Source organism: Cryptomeria japonica, chromosome 10 (assembly GCF_030272615.1).
Source record: "Cryptomeria japonica chromosome 10, Sugi_1.0, whole genome shotgun sequence".
Lineage (NCBI taxonomy): Eukaryota > Viridiplantae > Streptophyta > Pinopsida > Cupressales > Cupressaceae > Cryptomeria > Cryptomeria japonica.
Window position 1 is genome coordinate 106,853,022 of NC_081414.1, and position 7,505 is coordinate 106,860,526.

The 7,505-nt window shown below is 35.0% G+C and overlaps 1 protein-coding gene across 1 annotated transcript; it reads right to left on the bottom strand.

The window, feature by feature from the left end:
* Positions 1–438: 438 nt before the first annotated feature.
* LOC131072586 (probable WRKY transcription factor 47) lies at positions 439–2,526 on the bottom strand. Its single transcript, XM_058008784.2, has 4 exons — positions 2,420–2,526; positions 2,223–2,333; positions 1,378–1,689; positions 439–1,086 (listed from the first exon to the last, which is right to left on the bottom strand). Exons 1-4 carry the CDS (start codon positions 2,438–2,440, stop codon positions 541–543), a joined length of 990 nt encoding a protein of 329 aa, XP_057864767.2. The 5' UTR covers positions 2,441–2,526; the 3' UTR covers positions 439–540.
* Between the last annotated feature and the right edge of the window lie 4,979 nt (positions 2,527–7,505).

Genomic DNA, 7,505 nt, shown 5'->3' on the forward strand with positions numbered 1-7,505 from the left:
CTAAATTATCTTATCATTAATTTTAAATTAAATAATCAGTTAGTCTGAATAGATTTTTTCCCTTTTTGTCTCCAATGTAGAGGAAGAATGAGAAGACTTCTTTGTTTCTTCTCTTAAATACGTATCCGAGTTTCATGTATGGTTAAGATTTAACGAAATTTCGCTATCGTCGACGTGATGAGGTCCAACCGAGAACAACATATATTAGTTTGAATCCTACAACACAATTATTACGCTTGTAAATTTTTCAAACTTTCCTTTTCATTCGCTCTATGATGCTTATCTTCTTGTCCTATTCAATGACATCAAGCAATGAACCTTGCACTGACTGGATTACTTTTATATTTCTAATAGAGAAAATGATAGCTATTGACTTCTGCAACATATTCATCAATAATATCGGCGCTCAGTGCAAATACCAATAGATTGCAACTCACGCAACAAAACCACTTTCTTTGCAATTAACCGAAAAAAAAAAAGGGTAACAGGTAAAACTGTATTTCAAGACTATGTACAGAGGACCTTTGCTAATCATGGAAATCATTGTAACGTATTGGAGCAGTATTGGGTGCTCATAGATTGGAGGGATGTACCCGATTTCATGATAGAAGTGGCTATAGCCGCAGCCAAGGCTGCGGTATAATGGGCATCTGCTTTTAAATGGGCTTCTTGATCTAGGCTTCGGTTGCTGTAAGCTTGTGGATCCAACAACCCTCTCTGCATATTGCTGTTATATGATGGATTCGCCTGTTTCTGCAATCTGTCTCTTCCTAAATGTAATCGATCAGGCTTGGGAGTTTGTGTGAGGTCCAGAGTGATTGTGGGAAAGGAACCCATTGTAGCAACGTAGGCAGGCAAGCGAAGCTGATTGTTTGGTGTGTTAATGGCATCTATGGCCACCGTAGTAAGCAAATGATTATGTTCTCCTTCATAGGTAGTGGTCAGAAGAGTGGTGTCTTCAGCGCACCTCTGAACTTTCTTTTTAACTGGGCAAGAGGGAACCGCACATTTGTAATAAGATCTGGGCCACTGGCTGTTTCTGGTCATCTTTTGCCCATATTTTCGCCACTGGCAACCATCGTTAACCTGAAAAGAATTAGGGTAATTAGAGATGTTAGATTTCCACACTTCATATTGATTATTTTGTCTTGAGTTTGATCTACCATCAGGATAGGTCCTTGCGTTAATCATATATTAGGGTTTTCATTTCTTTTCGGAACAAAGCTGTAATCTACTGGTTAAGCTAACAAAAAACTCAAATTCTAAATTGGATTCAAACTTATTAATTTTTCAAATTTATCTATATATTTTTCTCCGTCGTTTCAAATCATAGTAAATGAATCATCATGAAATTTTAAAATGGAAACAGATCCTTACCATTGTTGCCTCTGGTTTTGTGCTAACAGATATAATTTTCTTAGCCTTCTTATTGGGCGGGTCACCATCCGAAGATGAACTCCTGTTTCCATTGTGGGTCTTTTCGAACACAAAATTTGCTTTCCTTTTCTTGCAGGGCAAACTCAACTGCAGATCATCCACGGAGGATATTAGGTTCTTGTCTTCTGCGGAGTCCAAGCTATAATCAGAGCCTTCTGCTGTAAAGCCTCCATTAACACTGTCTCCCTCTCCGTCTATACTTAATGTCAGAGACTTAGCCATGGATTTCAGAGAGGATTTCCTGTCATTTTCCTACATAAACCCAGTGACAGATTTTTTTAATTTCTTTCAAGAATTTGTAAATCACTAATTATCTATTAAAGACATAAAATTTCTCTAGTCTTGAAATTCTTTTGCCTAAGATTATATTAAAAAAAACTATTTCAAAATGTTTTGGATTAAGCTTTATTATCTATCATCAATTTGAGATAGCAAAAAATAGAGAAATGAGAGAGAAATATTTTTGGACTTAGATAATATAATCTTTTTAATCCATCTTAAAAAGTTTTGTATCACACATCATGATTCATCTTCAAGATAGGAAAATAAAAGAAAAGAAATAAGAGGTCAAAAATTTCTGGCATAACTTTTTTAAGTTATTTTCTTCATCTTAAAACATTTTGAATCACACTCTATGATCTAAAGTAAAGATGAGATAGTAAAATAAGATAAATAAGAAATTAAAACTTCTGAAATTATATTATATAAACATTTTGACCCATCATCAAAATAAAAAAACAAGAAAAACCAGAGATGAACCTCAAAGACATTAGAAATACCCATACCTTCTCTTTCATAATCTGTGCTTTCAAGCTATTGTAGCGATTGCCCATGCGGTTTATCATGAAGATGAGCTTCTGGTTCTCCTCCCTTATACGTTTCAATTCAGCAATGAGCTGCAAAACTAATCTCTGTAAGACAATGAAAACACATTTCATACTTTAAAGAAACTAATCAAGAGATTAATGTCGTATGTGTGTACCTCCTCTTTGTTATGATTCATCTTGATATGATCTCCGAGCTCTAATCTTTTCCACCAAAGACTCGGAACTTGTGGATATTCAGGGTGGGTGTTGGAATATTTGTAAGGGACACAAAATTCAGAAGCTCTTAAGGTCAGCACGTGGTAGGAAAAGACTTTGGAGTCGACCTTGACGGTAACACGAGATAGAACAGATCTAATCTTTGACTTTACATTCAATAATTAGACAAGGAAGAACGACTGATTTTAATGAAATCGGTGGTCAATCAATTTCAATTTTTGAATGACGTCTGTTGTCAATTATTTGTCCAAACATCTTTCAGAGGAAGCCATTTTTGACTTCCAGAACGAGGGGGAAATTTGAAAGCCGTGTACAATATGCTGCCCAAATTACGGACAAGAGAGACTGATCTTAACTGGCCTAGGACTCCAAAGTCGTCCTGGAATATGATATTAAAAGAGTCTACTTGCGACTAGTTTAGACACGTGATCTGGTACAATATTCTCTAGCGTATTTTAGACTTGGCTAGCAAAGTCGTTTCATTTTGAAAAAACTTAGGGGGCAAGTAAGTCTAGGTAGTTGTTAAGTTTTGAATTTTCAAACTAGAATTTTAAATTGCATGATTGTATTAACAATTCCTAATTACTTATTCGTAGAGTGGTGGATTTAACAGTAGTCTTAAATTTTATGAATTTTATAAAGAAATATCCATTCAAAGATAGGGACCTCGTTATTAAAATAGAGAACAAAATCTATTTTTTTGTTGACCTGTGTTTTTAAAATATTTTGAAATCAATTTATTTCAAAATATCATAATAAAATAATCTATTTGATTTTGTGTGTAAGCAAACTTTGAAGCTATTATATGCTCATTTCTTATCATTAAGCAAACCATATAAATTGACAGCTTTGATCTCTTAAAACTTTCTCATACTTGGACCTGGTCACTTAGACGGTCATGTCTTCATTTTCAATATTAAAAATTTATTGATCTCCTAAAGTAGTCAATCTTAGAACATGCCATTTGGTTGTTATCTTACAACTACCTTTCAAGCTAAACATCTAGGATTTTGTATAGTTGACACAATCAATATTATGAGTGAATGGATGAGAAGGCCATAGAAAACATTTTCATTCATTAATAGATCTTATGCCAACATTACATAGATAGATTCTAAAACAGTTTATCTAAAAATTCTACATTTTAGTCATAGATCTATTCAATCGTGTATAATTGAGGAGAGGGGATGAGTAAGTCTAAAATAAGTTTGATAATTCAAGTACAACATAATAGACTTAAAATAGTGTCCTCTAATGTCATGTTATAGAAAATAATATACCATTTTTCATGTGTGCAAGTTTTTAGTATATGCAATAGGGAAACATTAGCATAGACATAATCATACCATTCCAAAAGAACTTGCATGATCATATCTCAATACACAACACATATAAACAAATGGTTTGGACTATATTATTCATAATAGAGACACCATTCTAAAAGGTAAAACATAATCAATTATCAACCATATTACATAGTCACATATATGTATTAGCTACTTCTTGTTGAATAACAAGGATCTAAGAGAAAATAGCATTTGATTTAATTTTTCATTTCACACTCACTTTATTGTATGTATTTATATATGATTTATGTTAATTACTATATTATTTGGTACACTTAGATGTCTAAATTTGTAGAGACTTTGAGCTTCACTTATTTCCCTTACTTTTATCTTAAAACTATAATTTTGAATCTCTCTACATTTACCCTAAAATTTTAACTTTCTGATATCGAATTTATGTTTTTCTTCTAGAGATTTAGATATAAAACTTACATATGTATAGATTTATAAATTGATTCCTTTGTAAATTTATCTCTATATTCTGTATTCATTTTAGTTTCTATAATTGTAGCACGTTTTAGAAAGAATTTAGCTAATTTCAACCTTGACATTCATTATCAAGATGCTTAATAGACATACTCCAATCTAGTCTATCTTGACACTACTTCATGTATTCGTGAAATAAAATTAGGGTTTCACCAATTAAGATAATGAAACCACTAATATTACCTACAAGACAAGTACATTAAAAGAGGGGTGAATCCGATAGATCTAGCCACAATCCAAATAGGAAAAGGCTAAAAAATTTATTTGATTCACTAGTTTTGTTTATTACCCTCTTTTGGTTAAAATTGTGCTGTCAATTATGAAATTAGGGCAAGACGAGGTATAATTGAGGAGGAATAGTTGAAAAAATGCTATAGATATCCAACAGAGCCACAAACAAGGATTTGGGTAGATGAAGAGAATCAGAACATGTTCTTGAAAGTTCGGGATAATTTTTCAACATCGGGTAGCAAAGATTTGCCTAGGTCCTTCGATTTTTGCTCCATCAAAATCTGAACCTATTCGTCATCATCAACTCTATCGAAATCTCTGAGTGCAGCTCTTGAGTCAATTCCCTGCACACAAAATGAGAAAAAAAAGAATTGTGTATAGGGATTTGCCTTGGGTCAAACGATAGTTTAGATTTAACCTTGAATTGAATAATTTAAAACCTTGAATTGAATAATTAAAATACCAAAGTAAATGTGAGGAGATATACCTTGGATCTACAATGATTGATATAAATATTTATGATGCAATGTTGTTTAGATATGATTATAAATGTTGGATGTAATGGTATGACAAACACATGAACATGGAAAACCTAATCAAATACACATGCTTGCATGAAGATTGATATAATTTTTCTCCATAATGCTTGAAGGATAAAATTCTACCTTGAGTGATTGAAAATGCTTGATGATGAATGCTTGAGAGATGCACAAAGGCTATAGACAGGTAGTGGATGTCAAAATGAATTGATAGGATGTACTTATATAGGGTTCCCTAGGTAAATTATTTGTTATACTAACCTCTAATGATTAATTGTAGCCATGAGGATTGAAATTCATTAGTGATTGAGAGAACCTGCCTAAATTCAAATTTGGGTTTTGTTTAAGGGGGACTATTGTGTTTTGAGGTGCCCTGGTCCAAGAACAAGGTGTTTCATACCCTAGTCCTCAAAAAATAGGACTAGCAACTTAGAAATTTGGGGAAGGAAACTCTATGATTGGGCCCACTCAATGGTGTGAACTGATGACATCAAAATTGGAGTAAAGAGGACCAAAATGGACCTAGGGGGGATGGAGATAGGACACAGTAAGTAAGAGCACAAACATGAGGTGTGAATTTTACTCGTCAATATTTATGACAATACATTTAGCCCCAAATTTAAGGGGAGTATGAGCCTATGCAATTACTCTTGGTAACGTAAAAAGATGAGAAAAGGAGAGAGGAGAAACTAGGAGTGAGATCACAAGGAGATAAGACATCACTAATTTTGTGGAACCAATCCTCCAATAATAGGATCTTAACTCACACAATCACAAGAAAGGACACAAAATAATACAATGGCAAAAAACCAAACAACTTGACAAACAAAGACAAAAAACACACAACATGAAGGGGTTAGTAATAAAAAACAAAAAGGATCCAAGTCAACTAGCTGAAGAGACCTTCATAGTCAAATGTATTTGCCACTAACATCACTCTTGGAATACTATTAGAAAAACACAAGTGATCACATGAAAAGAGAAAGAGAATGCATCAAGTGATAAACCATGATCCACAAATATCAAATCTATGAGCTCATAGAGAGGAAAAAAGAGAGAACATGGACACCATACACTAGCAAGTTGTGTTATGCTAGGTGATCCATGTTGACCTTTTTCTATCAACTTAAAATCAAATCTGAGAAAAGATTTTTTGCATAACACAAAGGTTATGCACACCTTCATTCCTTGTTAATAGTCTACAGAGGGACCTTTTCGCCTTTTCATCCTTTTCAGGCTCCTTGTTATATTTTTGAGTTTATTGGGCCAACTGATCAACTCACTTAATGGCTACCAGCTAGAGGGTTTCAATTCATCCATGAGCTAGTCTCTGCATTTATTCCCACCAGCTAGTGATCTCATTCTTTTCCTCTCGCCTCCTCGCATATTCCTTTGGCAATGTAGTTTTGCTTCGCAAGCTAGTAGAGACTTGTTTTGCTCCTCTCGCCTCCCCACAGTACCTTTTGGCTCCTCCAGTGCTTCTCACGGCCTGGCGAGAGCTCCTTTCTTTCTTCCCGCTATCTTGCATAGGTAGATGACCAAGTGGCAAAGGCTCACAGGATAAAGAAGCAAAGTGAATAGTGATCTTTTCTGCCATCCTGCAAGGGATTTTGGGGAAGGATTTGGGCCCTATGGGGTAAGAAATAAAGAAAAGACAAAGTCATCCTTCCACCCCATAGTGGTTTTCAGAGGTACAATTTGGTGTTGTAGGATATAGATTAAATGAACCAGATGCTCCTCATCATCCCATAGGCAATTTAAAGGTGTGAAGGGGGTCATTGCAAGATAAGAACAACAAACAAGAGATAGTTTCTCTCTGATATCCTATGGCCATAAAATGCAAAGGCCTCTTTGGCTTAACTTTCCATGTCACAGGATGTACTTTTTGGTGTTGCCGAAGTGTCTGGTCTCAATAAAATGTGAGATATAGTGGGCCCGGCCTTTCTCCACCATTGATGATCATTTGGAACTTCAGGGTGAACTCACAAAGCTGGTTCCCACTTTTGCCAGTGAAGGAAATTGGTGAAAGTGGAAAATTTTGTTTACAGGGGGTTCGAGCGAAGTGGGGGTGTTCGAACGGAATACCCTTTGGGGTTCGAGCGAAGACCCCACTTCGCTCAAACCCCATCTTTCAAGCGAAGCACCTTTAATGCCCGTTTATGTCATTTTTCAATTATAGTGCGGGGGTTCGATCGAACCCCCCTTCATTCAAACCCCCCTAAAAATGGGGGGTTCGCTCGAACCCCCCTTCGTTCGAACCCCTTTTTTAACACTTCTCTGAAGATTTCTACATTTTTTTGCAGATTTTTGGCCTTGAAACCTCTGGTTGAAGGCTCAAATGGAATGATCTTGACAACCCAAAATGTAGTATTATAGTCCTAGAAGAAAGCTTTCCAATGAATATAATTTTATTACATATGGAG

Excerpts from the sequence above, each read along its gene's own strand:
- LOC131072586 (XM_058008784.2), bottom strand. The coding sequence starts at position 2,440 with ATGAATCATAACAAAGAGGAG. Across the intron at positions 2,334-2,419 it reads TGAATCATAACAAAGAGGAG|CTCATTGCTGAATTGAAACG; the intron begins GTACACACATAC and ends TTAGTTTTGCAG. Across the intron at positions 1,690-2,222 it reads CACAGATTATGAAAGAGAAG|GAAAATGACAGGAAATCCTC; the intron begins GTATGGGTATTT and ends GGGTTTATGTAG.